Source organism: Salmo trutta, chromosome 20 (assembly GCF_901001165.1).
Source record: "Salmo trutta chromosome 20, fSalTru1.1, whole genome shotgun sequence".
Lineage (NCBI taxonomy): Eukaryota > Metazoa > Chordata > Actinopteri > Salmoniformes > Salmonidae > Salmo > Salmo trutta.
In genome coordinates, this window is record NC_042976.1 from 44,207,330 (window position 1) to 44,230,625 (window position 23,296).

The following is a 23,296-nucleotide window of genomic DNA, read 5'->3' on the forward strand; positions in this document are numbered from 1 at the left end:
GATTTCAAGCCAGTATATGATGTTGGTTGGCTGTTCGGCAGCTACATCTATGCCCTTTTCTCCTTGTGTGAGATTTGCTTTGTTGCTGGTAATTGAGTTGGCTGTGGAGCGTTAAGTTTCTGCTTGGTCATGGTAGGTGTTGTGTGGCTGCTACCTGCCGTGCATCTCTCGGCTAATGTGGCCTGACAGATACGGAGCACAAGTCCCTTTCCCTTGTTTGCTTTGTTATTTTTCAGCAGGACTCTGGGTCCTAGTTATGAGAAGGACCATTGGCCTTTGTCCTCCCGGTAGCAATGAAAGAACGCTTATTGGCTCCCCCTTCATTCGCCGAAGCTTAGCGATCACGGAATCCAGTTCAAAGATTCCACACGCAATTCTGGGAAGTTGATTGTAGGGGCCATGCCTCTTGTGGAACAAAATGTGATGCTCATTTTGGCAACGTGACAACACACAACCATGCCCTTTGGTGCTAAGGTACCGTTGGTGCTACCATAACTTGACCTAATTAGATCATGAACAGAACAAGAGGAAACCACATGTACACTAAAGTTCAAAAGTTTGGGTTCACTTAGAAATGTTCTTGTTTTTGAAAGAAAAAAAAAAGTGTCCATTAAAAAAACATCAAATTGATCAGAAATGCAGTGTAGACGTTGTTAATGTTGTAAATGACTATTGTAGCTGGAAATGACAGATTTTAAAAAAAAATTTAATGGAATATCTACATAGGCGTACAGAGGCCCATTATCAGCAACCATCACTCCTGTGTTCCAATGGCACGTTATGTTAGCTAATCCAAGTTTAGTATTTTAAAAGGCTAATTGATCATTAGAAAACGCGTTTGCAATTATGTTAGCACAGCTGAAAACGGTGTGTTGATTAAAAAAGCAATAAAACTGGCATTTTTTAGACTAGTTGAGTATCTGGAGCATCAGCATTTGTGGGTTCGATTTACAGGCTCAAAATGGCCAGGAACAAAGACCTTTCTTCTGAAACTCATCAGTCTATTCTTGTTCTGAGAAATGAAGGCTATTCCATGTGAGAAATTGCCAAGAAACTGAAGATCTGGTACAATGCTGTGTACTACTCCCTTCACAGAACAGTGCAAACTGGCTCTAACCAGAATAGAAAGGGGAGTGGGAGGCCCCTGTGCACAACTGAGCAAGAGAACAAGTACATTAGAGTGTCTAGTTTGAGAAATAGATGCCTCACAAGTCCTCAACTGGCAGCTTCATTAAATAGTACCCGCAAAACACCAGTCTCAACATCAACACTGAAGAGGCGACTCCGGGATGCTGACCTTCTAGGCAGAGTTGCAAACAAAAAGCCATATCTCAGACTGGCCAATAAAAAGAAAAGATGAAGATGGGCAAAAGAACACAGACACTGGACAGAGGATCTCTGCCTAGAAGGCCAGCATGCTGGAGTCGCCTCTTCACTGTTGATGTTGAGACTGGTGTTTTGCAGGTACTATTTAATGAAGCTGCCAGTTGAGGACTTCTTTTAATCAGGACATTTTTCAGCTGTGCTAACATAATTACAAAAGGGTTTTCTAATGATCAAATTGCCTTTTTACAATGCTAAATTTGGATTAGCTAACACAACGTGCCATTGGAACACGGGAGTGATGGTTGCTGATAATGGGCCTCTGTACGCCTATGTAGATGTTCCATTAAAGATCAGCCGTTTCCAGCTACAATAGTCATTTACAAAATTAACAATGTCTACACTGTATTTCTGATCAATTTGATGTTATTTTAATGGATAGAAAATTTTCTTTTCAGAAACAAGGACATTTCTAAGTGACAACAAACTTTTGAACGGTAGTGTACGTGCAAATCCTCAAACAGCGTTGCATCAATGAACTGGCTTTTCATTTACTGTGTTAAGTTATGAGAAGTTTTGCACTGCTCATTAAAATGAGCAGTGTGCCGATCTGAAACCAAAACAATGTGTCCCTGGAACTACATCTTCCATGCGTGAGGATAGTGTGTTCTTTTGTTTTGTGGTACCACATTACATATAGCCCAGCTACATCGATAGCTTTGTAATAACATTAGCCTTAGGTCTGGCTCATGAAACTCATTATCCAGATAAGGAAATGTTTTTGTCTACCAATTTTTTTTCTCTCTCTCTCTCAACAATCTTAGAATGTCCTATAGAACCACCCTTTTAATTTATGCGGTGAGAGGTCTGCTTGAGTAATCAGTCATTAGCCAGGGAGAGATGATCACTCATCGGGTAGGACACCAAGCCAAGATGTGTTCCAGTTCCGCGCTCATGGGTGTGACACGTGCAGACAGACTGGGGAACACAGCCAGGCCTGCTGCTCAGGTCACCTGAGAAAAGTTTGACTCAATCTTAGGACCCTGGCCTGTGTCAATCCTAGGACCTCTGTTTTTCAGATTTAGGTAGGTTGTCTTGCAGATTTCATATCTCACACAGTTCTCACTTGGTTTATTTAGTTATTTTCCCTTAACTTTGGTGCCTACTATATTTAAGTATTTCATCTTTGGCAAGACATTGTTTGACATATTTTGTATGAAAATATACTCGTGGTCACTCCTTGATTGAGTGGACGCATCAAGAGTTTTTTGTTTTTTTTCAAGAGGCTTAGCTGTAAGTGTGTCAACGAGTATCTGCGGGGAACCTGGGCCATTTTTTTTCTGTACTACTTTTGTAATTACGAGAGCGGGGTCCTGTGGCAGTGAACACTGCTGCCAATGAGGCCCAGATTACCTCTACATGACTCAGCCTCGAATAATCGAGCTCATTCATGGCCAGGTAGTCAGTGGGCAGGATCACCTGCATCACAGTAATTGACAAATATTTTAATGGAAAAGTATATGTAATGTACATGGCTGTTGTTAAAACTCCAATTATATGGCCCTAATGCTTGTCAACTGCGGAGCTTGTTAATTTAGAATTGTTTGCCTGAGTTATGCAGTACACAGTGGATAATTTTAGTAATTTGGAGCTGGTTCTCTTTTCACCAACACTTTTGTCTATCACATGCCGCCAACAGAAACTGTTTCCTAGAATTAAGAAGCTTGGAAACAGCAGTTTGATGTCATTGGTTGTCCAAACAGTTTTGAAGTGTGAACACGTGTGATGTTTCTGTTGAATAAAAAAAAACAACATGTGAATCCTTAAAGGGATATTTCACCCATATTACAAAATTCCTTACCCTGTAAGCAGTCTATGGACCAGGTATGGCAGCAATCCATGCTTTTGTTTAGTTTCCCTTAGCACTGTTTCCTCTTTCTAATGTTTTAGCATTTGTGGCAAAAATCCCATTCAAGTCATGGGACCGATATGGGCATTTTTCATGCATTATGTCCAAAACATCTGAAATTATCTAAAATTGATTGTGAAGCTCAACAAAGTCACTTATAGATGATTTGAACATGTGAGAAAAGTGTTAATATCAGTCCCATGACTTGAATGGGATTTCTGCCACAAATGCCAAAAAGTTAGCATATAGAAACCGTACCAGGGAAACTAAACCAAAGCTTGAATTGCTGTCATGTTCATAGACATAGAAAACCAATATGTAATTTGGCTGAACTATCCCTTTAAAGATGTGAAATCGTTAAGGATCCGGCATGAATCGATTTGATAGTGTACTTTTTTAAATCTCAAAGTCCCTGAGACTAGATTGTTCAGACTTGGTTTGAAGTAATTTTTTAAGATTTTGGCGTAAAATGTAAAACATTCTAATGTTGGGTAACTGGTTTTTGGTTAGAAAACACTAATGTAAGCGGTATTTTTTTTTGCCCTTATCACTACACTGCTGATTCAAGTAATCAACTCATCAACAAGCTTTGGTTATTTGAATCAGCTGTATAGTGCTAGGTCAAAAACCAAAACGCACTGGCCTAGGTAAACAGAAAAAGCATAGACTACTGTCTCTCCTTGTCCATAGAAGGAAACAAATAAGTATGTTTTTAATTTGAGTGAACTGTACCCAAATCCCTGTTATTTTACCTTATTTTTACATGGTATTTAAATTACAGATGCATTGTAAGTACAGTATCGGTACATATTGTTACAAATTATGCAAAAAGCATGTTTGGTTACATAGCTGCTGTAGTTAATGTGTACATTACATCATGATGATGATGATGATGATGATGGTAGTACTCATTTAATTTGTTTTTCTAACAGAGATTTAAATTACTTTTGCCCAAGGGATCCATGGAATATGTTTAAACTGTGTAATACAATGTACTCATCTACAATTTATGTTCATATCACTGGCCAACATGGGCCTGGGAGGCTCAGAGATATTGGTATCCACAGTACTCCACAAATTATACATTTTTCAACTCGGTACTATAAATGCACTGAAATATAAGCTTTAAAACAGCAATGTTTTCTTTCTGTCTCATGGCAAAATGTGTAGAATTGCAGGATATTAGCTTGAAAAATGCATAATTTTCTTTGCGATGCTAAGAGGCTAGCCTTTGTAAGTGTTATTAACCCAGGGGGCGAGACTTGGTTCGTCCAGCCGTGCACAGCAGATGTTATAGTAAAACTCCTTGTAGGGCTGGGCGATATATTGAATTAATTCGATTGTGTTAAAACAACTTTGAATTAATGTTCCAAATGCCTGTATCGCAAGAATCAAGTAATTTTTTTCCCCCCTACTTCTGTTTTTGAGTGTTTGTCTTTTTGGTCTCGTCTCCTTCATTCCTTCTGTACTGTGCATGTTCCCACTCACACACAGACACCAAGCCCCTCCCCCACAATAACAATGCAAAGAAATGTAACTTCTCTCTGAATACAATCAGTTTCAACTTGCTATTTGCATTTGAAGTTTGGTTCAACATAATCGGTCATATGGACCCTCACCCTCCATTTGGCAAATCCAACCATAATTCTATCCTGCTTACAAGCAAAAACTAAAGCAGGAAGTACCAGTGACTTGCTTAGTACGGAAGTGGTCAGATGACGCGGATGCTACACTACAGGACTGTTTTGCTATCACAGACTGGATTATGTTCCAGGATTCATCCAATGGCATTGAGGAGTATACCACCTCCGTCACTGGCTTCATCAATAAGTGCATTGACGATGTTGTCCCCACAGTGACCATACATACATTTCCCAACCAGAAGCCATGGATTACAGGCAACATCCGCACCGAGCTAAAGGCTAGAGCTGCCGCTTTCAAGGAGCGGGACACTAATCTGGACGCTTATAAGAACTCCCGCTATGCCTTCTGATGAACCATCATACAGGCAAAGCGTCAATAAAAGACTAAGATTGAATCCTGCTACACCGGCTCTGATGCTCGTCGGATGTGGCAGGGCTTGAAAAATATTACCGACTACAAAGAGAAACCAAGCCATGAGCTGCCCAATGACGCGAGCCTACCAGACGAGCTAAATGCCATTTATGCTCGCTTCGAGGCAAGCAACACTGAAGCATGCATGAGAGCACCAGCTGTTCCGGACGACTGTGTGATCACGCTTTACATAGCCGATGTGAGCAAGACCTTTAAACAGCTCAACATTCACAAAGCCGTGGGGCCAGACGGGTTACCAGGACGTGTACTCAAAGCATGCGAGGACCAACTGGCAAGTGTCTTCACTGACATTTTCAACCTCTTCCTGACCGAGTCTGTAATACCTACATGTTTCAAACAGACCACCGTAGTCCCTTGCCCAAGAAAGTGAAGGTAACCTTCCTAAATGATTACCACCCCATAGCACTCATGTCGGTAGCCACAAAGTGCTTTGAAAGGCTGGTCATGGCTCACATCAACACCATCGTGCCGGAAAATCTAGACCACTCCAATTTGCATACCGCACCAACAGATCCACAGGTGACGCAATCACACTTCCCTTTTCCACCTGGACAAAAGGAACATATTTGAGAATGCTGTTCATTGACTACAGCTCAGCGTTCAACACCATAGTGCCCACAAAGCTCATCGCTAAGCTAAGGACCCTGGGACTAAAAACATCCCTTTGCCACTGGATTCTGGAATTTGACGGGCTGCCCCAAGGTGGTAAGGGTATGCAACAACACATCTGCCACACCGATCCTCAACACTGGGACCCCTCAGGGGTGTGTGCTTAGTCTCCTTCTGTATTCTCTGTTTACCCACGACTGCGTGGCCAAGTCTGACACCAACACCATCATTAAGTTTGCTGATGACATAACAGTGGTAGGCCTGATTACCGACAACAATGAGACAGCCTATAGGGAGGAGGTTCGAGACCTGGCAGTGTGGTGCCAGGACAATAACCTCTCCCTCAACGTGAGCAAGACAAAGGAGATGATCATGGGCTACAGGAAAAGGAGGGCCGAACATGCCCCCATTCACATCCACGTGGCTGTAGTGGAGCAGTTTCAAGTTCCTTGGCGTCCACATCACCAACAAACTAACATGGTCCAAGCACACCAAGACAGTCGTGAAGAGGGCACGACAACACCTTTTCCCCCACAGGAGACTTAAAAGATTTGGCATGGGTCCTCAGATCCTCAAAAGGTTCTACAGCTGCACCATCGAGAGCATCCTGACCGGTTGCATCACTGCCTGCTATGGCAATTGCTCGGCATCTACAGAGGGTAGTGTGTACGGCCCAGTACATCACTGGGGCCAAGCTTCCTGCCATCCAGGACCTATATAATAGGCAGTGTCAGAGGAAAGCCCATAAAATTGTCAGAGACTCCAGTCACCGAAGTCATAGACTGTTCTCTCTGCTACCGCATGGCAAGTGGTACCGGAGCGCCAAGTCTAGGACCAAAAGGCTCCTTAACAGCTTCTACCCCCAAGCCATAAGACTGCTGAACAATTAATCAAATGGACACCCGGACTATTTACATTGACACACACCCCCCATATGTATTTTACACTGCTGCTACTTGCTGTTTATTATCTATGAATAGTCACTTTACCCCTACCTGCATGTACACAATAAGTCTACTAACCTGTACCCTCGCACATTGACTCGGTACCGGTACCCCCTGTATATAGCCTCATTATTGTTAATGTGTTACTTTTTCTTTTACTATTTTTACTTAAGAAAATATTAGTTTATTTAGTAAAACTCTTTCTTGAACTGCATTGTTGATTTGAGGGCTTGTAAGTAAGCATTTCACGGTAAGATCTACACCTGTTGTATTTGGAGTATGTGACAAATAGAATTTGGTTATTTGTAAGGTCCCTCAGGTGAGCCTGGAATTTCAAACACAGATTCAACCACAAAGACCAGGGAGGTTTTTCAATGCCTTACAAAGAAGGGCACCTATTGGTAGATGGGTAAAAAATAAATAAAGCAGACATCGAATATCCATTTGAGCATAGTGACGTTATGAATTACTCTTTGGATGGTGTATCAATATACCCAGTAACTACTCAGGTGCCGGAGACGCTGTAATCGCTGCCAAAGGTGCTTCTACAAAGTATTGACTCGGGTGTGAATACTTTATAGAATGTAAATGAGATATTTTTGTATTTTATTTTCAATACATGTGAAAACATTTGTAAAACAAGTTTTCACTTTGTCATTATGGGGTATTGTGTGTAGATGGGTGAGAAACAAAATCAATTTAATCAATTTTGAATTCAGGCTGTAATGCAACAAAATGTGGATTAAGTCAAGGGGTATGAATTCTTCCTGAAGGCATTGTAATTGTGTGACAAAGCTTATTTAGAGAGGTTTTAAAAATCGATGTGAATCGCCCATAAGTAGGGAGAAAAAATCTAGATATTATTTTTAGGCCATATCGCCGAGCCCTAACTCCCTGTAATACATTTTTATCGCACGGGAGTTGTTCTGATTATGAGGGGGGTCCCTGATGAATTTGCTATCACAAAAGGGAACCCCTGTATTACATTCTACCTGCCTGTGTAATATGCATGTTAATAGGCAGGGCCACTTGGTATGAAGTGAGTTCAAACTATAACTGTAAAAAATGTTTTGCACTGATAAATTGTTCCCCAGTTGTTACGTTGATTTTATTTCTTTTAACAGATCGTAATTGATGGATTCTTTCCCAGACCTGGTATGGATTGCTCTTTAGCAAGCTCCAGTAACCCCGACAAAACATTTATCTTTGTGAATGATCGACCTGTCCACCAGAAGGATATCCTGAAGGTAAAAACATTTTTTTTGTGTTAATGAAATGTACATATGTTTGTTTGTTTGGTTTAGGTAAAGAAAATTGGCAGCCAATGGGATAGAGGTGTTCTATAAACAAGAGCTTTTGAAGTAGCTTGGACAAAATTTGTTGTCTTCCTGTAATTGTACAGTGCGTATTCACTAGAGCTGGGACGATAAACAAAACATTATTGATCATACCGATCACTTATCGGTGGCATTTTGCTGATTTTAGTTCATTATGATAAGTACCCTAAACTGAGAAATGTGAAGTTTGAAAATAAATAATTGTTCTAATATGGGTGATTTGTTAATTGGACAATTGATGGCTATAACCATCAAAGTAGTAGTAGTTTTCAAGGATAATAAAAATGTAAAAAACAGTGGTTCATATTATCTTTATCACATCAATTCAGGCACTAGAAGCACACCCAGTAGTATTTTTATTTAACCGAAGATTTTTTTAAAAATACATAAAGTCGCTCTAGCTGAAGACGACAATGCATACAGAATAAAATCCAAAAGCTTATTTCATTACGGTCCTCTAAAGTATCACTTTGTCAACGCATAGGCCTGTCTATTATCCCCGATGTAGCTCTCTGTCATTTGATACTGTCACTTTGACAGTGTTGTAGCGTTTACATAACAAAGTGAAGCATTGCTCATAGTATCATTGCAGTTCATATACCTTTTCTCTGCTTGACCATCAGGTGGTCCGGCAGCACTTCCTGGCTCAGTACCCGGCAGACTCTGCCCTAAATCGTTATCCCACTATGATGCTCAATATCACTGTTCCCGCATCCACTGTAGACGTCAACCTGACACCCGACAAGACCCAGATTCTGCTCCAGAACAAGGTGCCGTTTTCTATTCTTTTATCATTTTCCTTGCAGACAGGTTGAAAGATTAGAGAACTAAGGGGAAACAGAATATGATGGGGGGGGTAGCTGCAGAACCAGTTACCAGTCAATTTAGACATTTTGGCTTTCAGACTGATTCAACTGCGAATATGCAATGCAAGCAAATTCCATTTGGCAAATTCACGATTTCCTTACGTGTAGCCTCTACGGTACAGCAAGGAATCCATGTACTTGCTTTGGCTAGTAAACGTTACGGTCTCTTAAATGTAACTCCTCAAAACAACTTGATTTGATTTTCTTTTATAAAAATAGAAAGTGCTGACAGTAAACAGTAAGTTGACAATCAGTTCTGCACCCACCACCATTTGAAATAATAGGAGCTGACCAGTGCTGTAATTAACCACAGAAATTAAATTAACAGTTACCTGGTTGCACAGCCATTTCCTGTAAAACAGAAAGGGAAAAGTGAACAGCATGGGTATTAGTGTGTGTGGTGTTATTTCTCACTGAGACTTTGACTCTCAGGTGGCTGTGCTGGCTGCAGTGGAGACGCTGTTGGTTTCCTTCTATGGCCCTGGGTTGGGGTCTGCCGCTGAGGCTCCACCAGTCACTGGAGAATATGATGGAGGCAGCGGCCTGCATGCTGGCCCATCACTGGGCCACTGTAGGGGAAACGCTGACTTAGAGGACAGTCTTGCGGAGCACAATGTCAGAGTGGCCAAAGCTCCATCTGACTGCAGTGATGGCCCTCCATCCAAGGTAGTGGCTGGTGACCAGACAGAAAACACTAGCTCCTCCTCTTCCTCTGAAGACTGGATAGTCAACCTAAATCCAGGGGACTTTGACCTGGCATTTCCACAATTGGAAGATTACATGGCTTCGACTGGCACCGGGACAACAAATTCAGGCACGGCCAAAGGCCTGGAGAGGCTCGACAGCCACGACCAAGGTCATGACAAAGGCAAAGACGTCGAGCAGTTATCAGCAGTGAGTTGGAGCCGAGGAACGGCTCTGACGGACCCTTCCACAGGCGAGCCGTTGCAGCCCGTCAAGGTCCACCTGGCCACTGGATCGAGCAGTGACCTTGGCCAGGTCATGGCCAAGGGACAGAGCAGCCCTGGCAAAAAGGTGTCCAACGCCATAACAGAGAAACGGGCGGTGCTGACGGCCTACGACTTGATCAATAACCGTGCCATGAGGACCCCCCTGTCCCCTGCCGCCCTGTTTGAGATGGAGACCCGGGCATCGGTTCTCCAGGAGAAGCCCACAGCCAGACTCCAGGACATCTCCACTGCCGTGCAGGAGAAATGGAAAAACCTAGGGGAGGAGGACCGAAAGAAGTGGGTTTCCAGACTTCACTTTCGAAGCAGTTGTTTCCATTTGTTATTATTAGCAAGGCAAAAAAAGAAAGGTTGACCTGTCACTTGCATGTGTAAAATATGGCCCAGGAAATTTTGCTTGGCATATTCATGTTGCTACCCAGACAGAGAATTGTTGAGATGAGCTATGTTTATATTTTCCAGACAACTGAATCTGATTACTAGGTTACATGGTCAGTATTTTCCACTGTAAAACAGGTATTCTGCATGATGAAATATCTCCCCTTTTTCCAAAGTATGCCATGCATCTTAGGCACTCAAAAGTATTTTGCTAGTCACTCTTAATACATTTAACTTAATATTCTGTATGTGGACACGCACTAACCCTCTCCTCTGTCTCACCCGTCTGGTGCGGCTTGTTCCTAGTTGAAGACGTTGTCAGAAAGATCTTAATCAGCAAGTGCAAAAGATGGGCCACATTTCAGATGCATCAAAAATGTCTTGATTTATGAATATGTTCTAGTATTTCGATTTGTTGCGTTTTCGACAAATAATAAGATGTAGGCGAACGAAACGGATAATATACACTGTGTATACAAAACATTAAGAACACCTGCTCTTTCCATGACAGACTGACCAGGTGAAAGCTTTGATTCCTTATTGATGTCATTTGTTAAATCCATTTCAACCCGTTTAGATGAAGGGGAGGAGAGACAGGTTAAAGAATTACTTTTAAGCCTTTAGAGAATTGAGACGTGGATTGTTGTGTATGTGTGCCATTCAGAGGGTGAATGGGCAAGACAACATATTTAAGTGCCTTTTGAACAGGGTATGGTAGTAGGTGCCAGCACACCGGTTTGTCAAGAACTGCAACACTGCTGGGTTTCTCACGCTCAACAGTTTCCCTTGTGTATCAAGAATGGTCCACCACCCAAAGGTCATCCAGCCAACTTGACACAACTGTGGGAAGCATTGAAGTCAACATGGGCCAGCATCCCTGTGGGACATTTCAGCACCTTGTAGAGTCCATGCCCTGACGAATTGAGGCTCTTCTGAGGGCAAAATAAGGTGTTCCTAATGTTTGGGGTATGAATATAGTTTTAGAAAATATAATGGATCATTTTGTTAGCACTTTATAATAACACCACGTAATAAAGCATTTATGATGGATTAGTTAAATAGTTTATTCATCATTTACCAATCATTACTCCATTCATACGCTGTTTAATATGGTTCCTTTATAAACCATTTACTAATCATTAGCTAAGTATTTTTGCTTGGCCTCAAGTGTGGGCTATTTATGCTTTATAAATACTTTATAAGCTGATGCTCCTTAAGTTCTCAAAATAGCCAAGAGCATAACCAATGGTTGAAGAATACGCATTTTATTCACAAACAGTGAAACTGTTGCAAGGACTTGTGGGAGAATTGTAATGTAACTGTTCTGCTAATGCCAACCTAGTGAACGCTAATTAATCATAAAACGGGGAGATGTAGCTTACAACTAGTGGACTTTTTATATTCCTTCACTACTGATATGTGATTGAGGTAGAAATGTTACATGTACAATGCATGACCTGCTTGTCGAACATCTCATTCCAAAATCATGGGCATTAATATGAAGTTGGTCCTCCCCTTTGCTGCTATAGTATATTTGTTTACATCGCCAGCTAACAAGATGCTTGTTTTTTGCCTGTTTCTACCGATGCAATTCATTTGGAAACTGGCCCAGCTTTGTAACTAACCAGCTTACATTGTCAAACTCTGTAGCTAGTCTGTCAGGCAAGAAAGCAAGAGTTGATTGGAGGAGACTGAGTTTGTGTGTGTGGAATGGGAGGCGTGTAACTGTCACAATTTTTGGAACCCCTTATTAGGAAGAGAGTATGTTGAGGAAAAATAAAGAGCAGAAGGAAGAGGGAGATTATGTTCCTAACCACAATTGTATCCTATTTGTTGCTCCTCTCCCTCTGTTACTCTAGGTCAGTGTTAGAGAAGGAAGTGATGTGGAGATTCAGGGCTAAGCAGCAAAAGGCAGGGAGGAAGAGGAGTTAGAGATGATGGGAGGGATAGAGATGTGGAGCGAGGAGTGGAGGGAGAAAGGAAGAGGAGAGTGAAAAGGAGGGGAGGAAGAGGAGTGAAAAGGAGGGGGAGGGAGGGGAAGGAGAGCACACATGAGAGGGGAGCCTATGTTTCCATGGAGTGTGTCTGCCCCAAGTCCAACCATTCACCCTTGTACCACACAGCCTGGGCCTGAAGTGACAGTGGCAGGGTTTTTGGAGTGATCTTTAAGTGGTAGGAACTTATATCGGTCGCGTGGACCAGGTTGTAACTCATTTGAAAGCAGGAAGTTTTAAAGGTGCAAGAGGGTGTGTGATGTGCATCCTGAGTGGACACGGGGCAGAAAGTGTGAGATGTGTAGAAACCTCTTTTTAGGTGCTCCACGTGTTCTGTGCCACTTTGCAGGATGGGGCCGTGCTTCCAGAAGTTCCATGACATGTTGTAGACTAGACTGGAGTGATAGATGTGGAGTGATAGATGTGCAGATGATGTGCAAGTAGAGATACTGGGGTACAAAAGAGCAAAACAAATTAACAATATGGGGATGAGATAGTTGGGTGTGCTATTTACAGATTGGCCGTGTACAGGTACAGTGATCAGTAAGCTGCTCTGACAGCTGATGCTTAAAGTTAGAGAAGGAGATATGTCTCCAGCTTCAGTGATTTTTGCAATCCGTTCCAGTCATTGGCAGCAAAGGACTGGAAGGAAAGGAGGTGTTGGCTTTGGAGATGACCGGTGAAATATACCTGCTGGAGAGCGTGCTACGGGTGGGTGTTGCTATGGTGACCAGTGAGCCGAGATAAGGCGGGACTTTACATAGCAAAGACTTATAGATGACCTGGAGCTAGTGGGTTTGGCGACGAATATGTAGCGGGGGCCAGCCAACAAGGGCATACAGGTCGCAGTGGTGGGTAGTATATGGGGCTTTGGTGACAAAACGGATGGCACTGTGATAGACTACATCCAATTTGCTGAGTAGAGTGTTGGAGGCTATTTTGTCAATTACATCGAAGTCAAGGATCGGTAGGATAGTCAGTTTTATGAGGGTATATTTGGCAGCATGAGTGAAGGAGGCTTTGTTGCGAAATAAGAAGCCGATTTTGGATTGGAGATGCTTAATGTGAGTCTGGAAGGAGAGTTTAGTCTAACCAGACACCTAGGTATTTGTAGTTGTCCACATATTCTAAGTCAGAACCGTCCCGAGTAGTAATGCTGGACAGGCGGGCAGGTGCGTGCAGCAATCGGTTGAAGAGCATGCATTTCACTTTACTAGCATTTAAGAGCAGTTGGTGGCCACATAATGAGTGTTGTATGGCATTGAAGCTCGTTTGGAGTTTTGTTAACAGTGTCCAAGGAAGGGCCAGATGTATACAGAATGGTGTTGTCTGCATAGAGGTGGATCAGAGAATCACCTGCAGCAAGAGCGACATCATTGATATAAACAGAGAAAATAGTCGGCCTGAGAATTGAACCCTGTGGCACCCCCAGAGACTGCCAGAGGTCCGGACAACAGGCCCTCCGATTTGACACACTGAACTCTATCTGAGAAGTTGGCACTATGTATTGGGGCAGGTAGCCTTCTCCTGGCATCCGCCAAAAACGGATTTGTCCGTCGGACTGCCAGAAGGTGAAGCGGGGTTAATCACTACAGAGAATGCGTTTCCACTGCTCCAGAGTTGAATGGCGGCGAGCTTTACACCACTCCAGCCGGCTGCTCGGCCATGGAAACCCATTTTCTGAAGCTCCAGACGAAGAGTTCTTGCGCTGACGTTTCTTCCGGAGGCAGTTTGGAACTCGTTCTGTGAGCTTGTGTGGCCTACCACTTCGTGGCTGAGCTGTTGTTGCTGCTAGATGTTTCCACTTCACATTAACAGCACTTACAGTTGACCAGGGCAGACATTTTACGAACTGACTTGTGGGAAAGGTGGCATCCTATGATGGTGCCACGTTGAATGTCACTGAATTCTTCAAAAAGGCCATTCTACTGCCAATGTTTGTCTATGGAGATGGCATGGCTGTGTGCTCGATTTTATTCACCTGTCAGAAACGGGTGTGGCTGAAATGGCAGAATCTACTAATTTTGAATGTGTGTCCGTATACAGTTGAAGTCGGAAGTTTACATACACTTAGGTTGGAGTCATTAAAACTCGTTTTTCAACAACTCCACAAATTTCTTGTTAACAAACTATAGTTTTGGCAAGTTGGTTAGGACATCTACTTTGTGCATGACAAGTCATTTTTCCAACAATTGTTTACAGACAGATTATCTCACTTATAATTCACTGTATCACAATTCCAGTGGGTCAGAAGTTTACATACACTAAGTTGACTGTGCCTTTAAACAGCTTGGAGAATTCCAGAAAATGATGTCATGGCTGTAGAAGCTTCTGATGGGCTAATTGACATAATTTGAGTCAATTGGAGGTGTACCTGTGGATGTATTTCAGGGCCTACCTTCAAACTCAGTGCCTCCTTGGTTGACATCATGGGAAAATCAAACGAAATCAGCCAAGACCTCAGAAAATGAATTGTAGCCTTCCACAAGTCTGGTTCATCCTTGGGAGCAATTTCCAAACACCTGAAGTTACCATGTTCATCAAACAATTGTACGCAAGTAAAAACACCATGGGACCACGCAGCCGTCATACCTCTCAGGAAGGAGACGTGTTCTGTCTCCTAGAGATGAACGTACTTTGGTGCGAAAAGTGCAAATCAATCCCAGAACAACAGCAAAGGACCCTGAGAAGATGCTGAAGGAAACGGGTACAAAAGTATCTATATCCACTGTAAAACAAGTCCTATATCGACATAACCTGAAAGGCCGCTCAGCAAGGAAGAAGCTACTGCTCCAAAACCGCCATAAAAAAGCCAGACTACGGTTTGCAACTGCACATGGGGACAAAGATTGTACATTTTGGAGAAATGTCCTCTGGTCTGATGAAACAAAAACAGAACTGTTTGGCCGTAATGACCATCGTTATGTTTGGAGGTTAAAGGGGGGACGATTGCAAGCCGAAGAACACCATCCCAACCGTGAAGCATGGTTGTGGCAGCATCATGTTGTGGGGGTGCTTTGCTGCAGGAGGGACTGGTGCACTTCAAAAAATAGATGGCATCATGAGGCAGGAAGATTATGTGGATATATTGAAGCAACATCTCAAGACATCGGTCAGGAAGTTAAAGCTTGGTCGCAAATGGGTCTTCCAAATGGACAATGACCCCAAGCATACTTCCAAAGTTGTGGCAAAATGGCTTAAGGACAACAAAGTCAACGTATTGGAGTGGCCATCACAAAGCCCTGACCTCAATCCTATAAAGAATTTGTGGGCAGAACTGAAAAAGCGTTTGCGAGCAAGGAGGCCTACAAACCTCACCCACTTAGACCAGCTCTGTCAGGAGGAATGGGCAAAAAATCACCCAACTTTTGGAAGCTTGTGGAAGGCTACCTGAAACGTTTGACCAAAGTTAAACAATTTAAAGGCAATGCTACCAAATACTAATTGAGTATATGTAAACTTCTGACCAACTGGGAATGTGATGAAAGAAATAAAAGCTGAAATCATTCTCTCTACTATTATTCTGACATTTCACGTTCTTAAAATGAAGTGGTGATCCTAACTGACCGAAGACAGGGAATTTGTACTCGGATTAAATGTCAGGAATTGTGAAAAACTGAGTTTAAATGTATTTGGTTAAGGTGTATGTAAACTTCTGACTTCAACTGTATGTGTGTGTGTGATTTTGCGGGTAGAAATGTTCACTTTTTATTGTTTCCATTGCTTCAGTCTTTTAACTGCGGACTTTGGCTGAGAGTTTCCTTTTGTGAGGGCAAACCGGAACTCCCAATTTCTAACACTTATGGACCCAGAACTTAATCGCACAGCTGACCAAATTACGTGAGATTCTAGTTCTTGGTTGATTGCAATCCACACTTTTAGTTTTTGTAGAAAAGTCACTGCCAAGAAACACTTGTGTTAGTATTTATAAAGTATAAATAACCCACACTTTAGTTGAGACCACACAAAAATAATGATTAGTAAATGTTTTATAAGGAAAAATATTAAACTTCTGATGAATCATTATTAAATACTTTAAAAGTTGTTTATTAATGTGGGAATAACTAGGTTACTAACATTTACGAATGAGTAATGACTAATCATTTGTGAATAAATTATTTACTAATTAATTATGTGCTTTATTATGTGGAGTTATTATAAAGTTCTACCAATATTTTCAACATTTTGCAACTTTGGGGAATTACACATGTTGCATATCTTACATTTTGTGTCCTTTGTTTAATTGCCTTTCCACAACTGAGGATATGATTTTTTTGTCAGTATCTATACCACAGCACACTGTAATAGGGTCTGCATGACTCATGATTCAGCACAAGGCATCTCACCTTTGTGCTTTCCTAACAGTGTAGAATTGTTTTAATCGGACGTATCAAAGATAAGCAATGCATGTCGTACTACTGTTCTCCAGACTTCTAACAACATCCAGATACGCTTTCACAGGCCAGTAAAACCAATCATAAATGGCGTTATCTTCTGATCTCAATCCACCGAGACCGAACAACATGGAATAACATCACTACCCTCTACTGAATTTATCGTAGATTACTGCATACCAATTGAAAGGACGGAAAATGTGTATCAGCATTAGCCTACGTGTGGAACCTATGTAAGGTATGGACGAGTGTATGGAAAAAGACATCTGTTTAGAATCCCGCCTTGTGTTAGTGCTGTCTTAAACATGAAATAAGAGGAGGCAAATATTTGGCTCCTTTCGACGCTGCTGTTAAGTGGCACGCCACTTCTAGGAATCGTTATCGCTCTCACGTGAACTTTAGTAACACAGGTCAGTTGAATGTGTGGATACAGTGCCATAAACCCATAGGATTATTTACATGGAAGCGTGTGGGAATGGAAGTTAGCAGACCCCCCCACGCTTGATGTAGCTCTTGCAATGTTTTATTTGTTGTGATTATATGAAGCAATAGAATGAGGAAAGATAACAAAAACCCTGGCTGTCTTCCAGCTAAATGTATAGACCTGATCCTCCTCCAGAATCCCTGTGCTAGAGAAGCACTGATTTCTTATTGCACGCACTATATACTTTTGATCCTCTCTTATGAAAGCCAGGCTCTAAATGCAAACATTGTGTTACCTAATAATGCAGTAGCTTGAAACATTGAGTATAGCACGGTCCACTGTAGTCGGTCTTAGTGGACACTGCAGCTGCTGGGAGGATTTTTGAGGATTTCTCCCTTATTTCCCATGTGTGCACTGCACAACCAACACCTGGCTGGAATCTGAAAACACACACTTTATCCAGGGAGACTTAAATTCCCTTACTGCTTTACACAGGCTTTACATTACTGTTGTGTAGGTGGACCTTTGTCTTAAGGCTGTACTGTTTGGACTTCCAGAAGGTACGGCGTTGGTAGAAGGCGATTTACAGTATAGATGGACACTTTTTTATATAGCAACGCTGACAATATTATTCCAGAATTTTGGGAGCACCCCAAATTTTTCTCTGTCCCCTGAGCTCCCCACAAATGCTCCTTTGGCGCCATTCACATCAGAATACTTGCATCACTTCTGCACTTCACAAAAGTTTACAAACTTTAAAAGGATTGCTAACTTTTTTTAACCGTTTTAGCTTATTTTTAATATACATTCCCAGAAATGGAGACGTGTCCCTCTGACAATGATTTGCGCTTTCTGAATTGGGTTCAATTAATTTTTTATTTTGTCACCCTGGACTGCTGTTTCCTGTTTTCACTTGCGACTGTTTCCTTAAATTTAAACAGGGCGTTTCAGGGCATAAATGACAGATTGACAGTAAAACGGGATGGGTTTCTTTACTTGCCGAATCAATACATTAACACAAAACTTGTGAAAGGAAGTGCCAAACAGATGCCATACATAATGCGGAGAAAGATGTGTGTTTTTGTGAATGAATGGGGTTTGTGGAGCTAAACTCTTATTTTAGTGTATTGAACCAATGTCTGATCATACTTGGATACAAGCAGTAGTTATTGCTTTCAAGCATGTTATCGCTACTTTAGCCCTAACCCCTAGCCTTGAGGTGACTCAAAAAGCTCCTGTATTTACAGCAGCTAGCAAACCTCAACACACTGCCCCTGATGTTAATTGGCAGGAATGTGGAACAATTCCAAGTGGAAGGTCAAGACTGGATATTTTAACAGTCCCCCACTTCCATTTTGAGTGATTCACCTCCCACCCCCTTCTGGCTACTAGTAGCAGATGTTTTTTATCTTGACGTTTTCTGCACATTTTCTAAGCTATGATTTACCTCATGTCACCGGGAGCCACTTAGATTCACTAAATTGAATCAAGATTCCATATGTGAATTTATGATATTTAAGTGGTCACAACTTGTGACACCTTCAATAAACCTGCACTACTGGTCAAAAGTTTTAGAACACCTACTCATTCAAGGGTTTTTCTTTATTTTTACAATTTTCTACATTGTACAATAATAGTGAAGACATCAAAACCATTATATAACACATATGGAATCATGTAGTAACCAAAAGTGTTATAAAATATATTTAGATTTGTTTATTTGAGATTCTTCATATAGCCACCCTTTGCCTTGATGACAGCTTTGCACACTTTTGGCATTCTCTCAACCAGCTTCACGAGGAATGCTTTTTCAACAGTCTTTAAGGAGTTGCTACGCACTTGTTGGCTGCTTTTGCTTTACTCTGCGGTCTGACTCATCCCAAACCATTTCAATTTAGTTGAGGTCGGGGGATTGTGGAGGCCAGGTCATCTGATGCAGCACTCCAACACTGTCCTCCATGGTCAAATAGCTCTTACACAGCCTGGATGTGTGTTGGGTCATTGTCCTGTTGAAAAACAAATGATAGTCCCACTAAGCGCAAACCAGGTGACTACCTCATGAAGCTGGCTGAGAGAATGCCAAGAGTGTGCAAAGCTGTCATCAAGGCAAAGAGTGGCTATTTGAAGAATCTCAAATATAAAATATATTTTGATTTGTTTAACACTTTTTTGGGGGGGTTACTACATGATTCCATGTGTTATTTCATAGTTTTGATGTCTTCACAATTATTCTACAATGTAGAAAATAGTACAAATAAAGAAAAACCCTTGAATGAGTAGGTGTTCTAAAACTTTTGACCAGTAGTGTATTAACATCACTCCCGTAGATGAATTGGTTCTGAATTAATAAGTCAGAAGGGCTTATTGTAAAATATTAGGGCTTGACGACTAATAATAAGCTGAGCTTGCAAACTGATATGCAGTGTAATAAAGTGATAATCCCCGAGAAACCGGTATTTGGATGATATATTGGCACAGGTGTTAGGGCTGAGATGAAGTCAAGGGCCGGCAAACTGTGCCAATATGTGACCAATGGGCTCGATTCGGCCTTATGTAACAACATTTTAAATGGTGTTTTTTAGATTGGATAAAAGTAGACTCAGAGCTAGAAAGTGATATATCATACACTACAGTTGAGGAACAATGGGAAAGTAATTCTGCTTTGAAAGACGATTTAACCTCACTTCTGAGAAAATTAAATTCAATCTGCAGTGTCAGAGTGCGCTCTCGGCATTTGTAAACGCACTGTCAGATTGTCCATTCGTAAATTCAAATTTGGAGCGTTCAGAGTGCACACTGTATGCTCTGGCTGAGGATTAGGGTTGATCCGAGCGTTCTGACCTAACATCAGTCGAGCACCCAAGCTAACTGGCTAACGTTGGCTAACTTGCTAGCTACTTCCAGACACAAATGAGAGAACAGCTCACTGACCATTTTACCGTAATTTCCGGACTATTAAGCGCACCTGAATATAAGCCGCACCCACTGAATTTTAAAAAATATATTATTTTGAACATAAATAAGCCGCACATGTCTATAAGCCGCAGGTACCTACCGGTACATTGAAACAAATGAACTTTACACAGGCTTTAACGAAACACGGCTTGTAACAAAAAAATAAAAATTTGCAGTAAACGGTAGCCTACCAAGAAAGTCATTGGTCACTATCTTCCTCCTCCTGTGCACTGAAACCACTGAACCACTGAAACCACTCGGAGTTGAATAGCCTCAGAATTGCTTCATCCGATTTTGGATAGTTTTCATTGTCGCTCTCGTCACTTTCATCCGGAGGCAAATCCCCCTCTGAGCCCTCTTCAACACGCAGCAGTCCAGCCTTTCGAAACCCGTTGATGATAGTAGATTTTTTGACAATGCTCCACGTTGTCAGGACCCACTGGCAGACTTGACCATAAGTTGCTCTTCGCATGCGGCCCGTTTTAGTGAAGGATTTCTCCCCACTTGTCATCCAAGCCTCCCACTAAACACGGAGCGCCACCTTAAATGCACGATTTACACTGATGTCGAGTGGCTGCAAATACTTTGTTGTGCCCTAAGGAATCAGGGTGACAAAATGACTACCGTAATCAGAATGATGGGAAGTTTGAGCGCGCGCGATTTAATCTAAACAGTAAACAAAAAAGTTGTTTGACCGTAACCCGTTCGGCAATTTCATTGGTCTAATGAAAGCTTCATGCCGCCAAAAAACTGAGCACATCACAGAATGTGTTTGAAAAAAAATTTTTAAAGTGAAAAACGGGAAAAATCCATATATTAGCCGCGTCATTGTTTTAAGCCGCGAGGTTCAAAGCGTGGGGGAAAAGTTGCGGCTTATAGTCCGGAAATTACAGTACTTGCCCTCTCAGAGCTGGTTAGGCTGTTTTTATGTTATCCAGAGCGTTGGTGACTGTAACTGTGCTGCTGGCAACAATTTAATTGCGCTTTTTTGCCAGCATTTACTGACTGGCCATATTCAACGGGTGTTGAGCATTCATAAATTCGTCAGTTATTCTCAGATGAGTGCTCTAAATTCAGGGTAGATAGCCAGAGCAAATTCACCAGCAACATCTATCAACAATTGTCGCAGTGACATCATAAACATTCTATTGAAATGGTTACTTGCATAGTGGAGTCTTTTTGTTTAGACATGTAGCTAGCTAGCTAAACAATGAACCATAATCCCAACTCATACTGTTACAACCCTGCATGATTCTGTAGCTAGCTAACCAACCAGGTTCAATGTTAGCTAGCTAGCTAACATTAGGCTATAACTAGCAATGCAAATGGCGCTGAGATACAAATAATATTACTACACAGATCATAAATGTAACGTTAGCTAGCGATCCAGCTAACGTTAGCTAACAGTACGCCTTAACTTGAAATGAAAACGATTTTCTGACAATTAGAAATGTTTAATATCTGAAAATGTAGCTAGCTAGACTATCTTCTCCTTTTGTCACGGATGCCATGGTTGCCCTTAGTTTGAAGATGTAATCTGGAGATAGGTGTTTTATACAATAGCCTTTTGTGTGCTCTCTTTTTCGACGCCCTCTGCATAATTGCAATCAAATGCCAGAATACTCTCCATCTCCTTACCTATCGTACTTTAATTCAACTGGGCATTCCACTGATCTCAACTCGGTCCTCCAGAAAGTGGACAGCAACATTTTTGACGCGCAACATACGCCTAGTTTCCTGAAACGGGTCATATATATATCTCCTCAACACCCGCTTCGAGGGCATTATATCTTTAATACAATGGGTTACCAACATATTCAAATAATGATTGACGTATTTTCATTAAACTTTATTTTGATTAATTTATTCATACTATTTCATCCTTCCACATAATGCCCTACACAAATTTGATTTTTTTTTTAAAGCTGTTTTCCAGTGACATTTATTTGGATACATGGCATAGTGGCAAAATGTGCTCAATTGTCAGGACGCTGTTGTTCAGAGGGTTACAACACAGCTAACACAATCACTTCAAACTGAAGCTGGAAAGACTGCAAACTAACTGCACTTCATTTGGTTTGACCTTTTTTTATTGACATTTCTTTGTATATATCCATATAAATGATGCCAGCTGATTCATGATTTCGACTGGCTGAGAAGTGCTGCCTTCCTGCCAATAATGTATTGTCCCGACTCCCGACACATTCATTACTATGGGACAGCTGGAGATCGAATTTGAATATTGAAACGATGTTGCAAATGTTGGCGAGACACACCGCAAGGTTTATACAAATCTCTACTGTTAGTCTAAAAGAAATGTGAGATAATGTCTAGATGCTTTTTACAGTGGAGATCAAGTTTATAAATTGTCTGGCTGGGCTGATGAGACAGTGGATTGTGCAGTCAGATGGAACCGAGTAAATTGGCATTTTAACGTCAAAGACTTAGACGTGGTAACTTGTGGAATAGACACTGGCTGGAATGCGGTTTTAACCAATCAGCATTAAGGATTAGACCCATAATGCACAGTAGCATAAAATAACTACCTTTCCGAGCTTGCTCAAATTTGTAAATAGTTCTGAATTCTCAGATTGACAATTTAAAGGGTATATTAGTGTTTTAAAAAGCATTTTCTCACTGATTTGAACAACTAAAAAAATCCTAGGAATAAGCATTTTTGAGTGCAGTACACCTTTTACCATCTTAAAGATGGTTTATAACCCAGTGCAACTTTGTGCTGCGTCTAGTGAGGTGAAGTAGGAGGAATCCTGAATGTGATTGCTTACCAGATCTGGGATAACTATAGTTTTAACTCTGCTTTGTGGAAAGTAACTATTTTTTCAGGGGTGACCAAATGGTTACTTTGGAGGTGACTACAACTATTTGAATACAGATCCCCAAAAATTACTTGAATACAGAGCTGAGAAAGCGACTACTTTTCTGAAACTATTAGATTTGCTACCTTCAACTAAAGGCAGGACTGTATCTGTATCAGGACTCCCGAGTGGCGCAACGGTCTAAGGCGCTGCATCTCAGTGCAAAAGGCGTCACTACAGTCCCTGGGTCGAATCCAATATTTTATTATCAAGTTGTTACATAATACTTTTCATAATTGCGTT

General features: G+C 41.5%; 1 protein-coding gene across 5 annotated transcripts in view; it reads left to right on the top strand.

Annotated features, from left to right (window-relative positions):
- The window catches only part of pms1 (PMS1 homolog 1, mismatch repair system component), a 53,506-nt gene that overhangs the window by 11,964 nt on the left and 18,246 nt on the right, over nucleotides 1-23,296 (top strand). For all 5 annotated transcript variants that reach the window (XM_029703471.1, XM_029703472.1, XM_029703470.1 and 2 more), the window contains exons 7-9: nucleotides 7,986-8,108; nucleotides 8,822-8,968; nucleotides 9,497-10,311. In XM_029703471.1, the coding sequence (XP_029559331.1) occupies nucleotides 7,986-8,108; nucleotides 8,822-8,968; nucleotides 9,497-10,311 (1,085 nt within the window). The remainder of the gene's footprint in view (nucleotides 1-7,985; nucleotides 8,109-8,821; nucleotides 8,969-9,496; nucleotides 10,312-23,296) is intronic.